We start from the raw sequence: 1,004 nt of genomic DNA, 5'->3' as shown, positions 1-1,004 counted from the left end.
TAACTCAACTCAACAAAGAAGAGAAAAGACTTAATTTGTTCCATAGCGAAATGGCGAGTACAACCATTTTAGCTCTCTTCCTTCTTTCAGTCCTAACCTTCAACCCTCCTTCAACCACTGCTCAACCTGTCACGGACTTGCATGGTAACATCGTTAGAAATGGTGGCAGATTCTTTATTTTGCCGCCATTTACAGTAGCCGGTGGAATTCGACGAACCAAAACTGGAAACGAAACTACCCCACTCAGTGTTGTGCAATCTCTCATCGAGGTCGATCCAGGGCTTCCATTGACCATTACGTCCCCATTCAAATCCTTATTTATCCCTAACGGCTCTCCAGTGTCCATTAGCTTCGAATTAATTCCTAACGATGAATCCCCTCTTGAGTGGACCGCTGTTCCGGGTCTGCCTGAAGGAACCCTCGTTAAAGTTAAAGGCTACCCACATACACTCCCAGGTTCCTTCTCTATTCACAGAGTCCGAGACAATACCTTTAAGCTTTTGTTCTGTACACTTGGCAGCAGCCTCTGCGGTAATGTTGCGATTGTTGAGGATGAAGCAAAGAACAGGCTTTTGGCTGTCAATCAGAAACACCCATACGAGTTTGTTCTTGAGCAACTTCCATCCTCATCTGCTGCATCTAAATGAACAACTGTGCACCAAAAATCCCGCACTTTCCTCCTTGTGAGAGAAGTGTTTATGCTTTGGGTGTAATAAATAAATAAATGCCAGACTAAATAAAACATCCTGAACTTATGTCTCTGCTTTTTTTAACTTGTTCATATTTCTAAGTCCATAGAATTTGTTTTAATTTCACCCTTTCGCTCTAAAGCCAATGGTCTGATTAAAGTCTTCTTTTTAATTGAGGTAGGGAATGCCATGCTTTGTTTTACAAATCTGCGAACGGGTCTATATAGTTCCTCGCGTATTGTCGTCCCTCTGTTCAACAGAGAAAGCAGTGTTTAAAATGAGAAATGACAACTCGTTTTCTTCGTCCCAATCAAT

The 1,004-nt window shown here is 42.0% G+C and overlaps 1 protein-coding gene across 1 annotated transcript; it reads left to right on the top strand.

Annotated features, from left to right (window-relative positions):
* LOC114185971 (trypsin inhibitor A-like) lies at window positions 1-781 on the top strand. The gene has a single exon (XM_028073961.2). The coding sequence runs from the start codon at window positions 51-53 to the stop codon at window positions 645-647; it is 597 nt and encodes a 198-aa protein (XP_027929762.2). The 5' UTR covers window positions 1-50; the 3' UTR covers window positions 648-781.
* Window positions 782-1,004: the final 223 nt, after the last annotated feature.

The sequence above is a fragment of the Vigna unguiculata genome, chromosome 5 (genome assembly GCF_037176805.1).
Source record: "Vigna unguiculata cultivar grain cowpea cultivar isolate G323 ecotype 2 chromosome 5, ASM3717680v1, whole genome shotgun sequence".
Lineage (NCBI taxonomy): Eukaryota > Viridiplantae > Streptophyta > Magnoliopsida > Fabales > Fabaceae > Vigna > Vigna unguiculata.
Note: the sequence above shows the minus strand (reverse complement) of the source record. Positions and strands in the feature narration are given on the sequence as shown.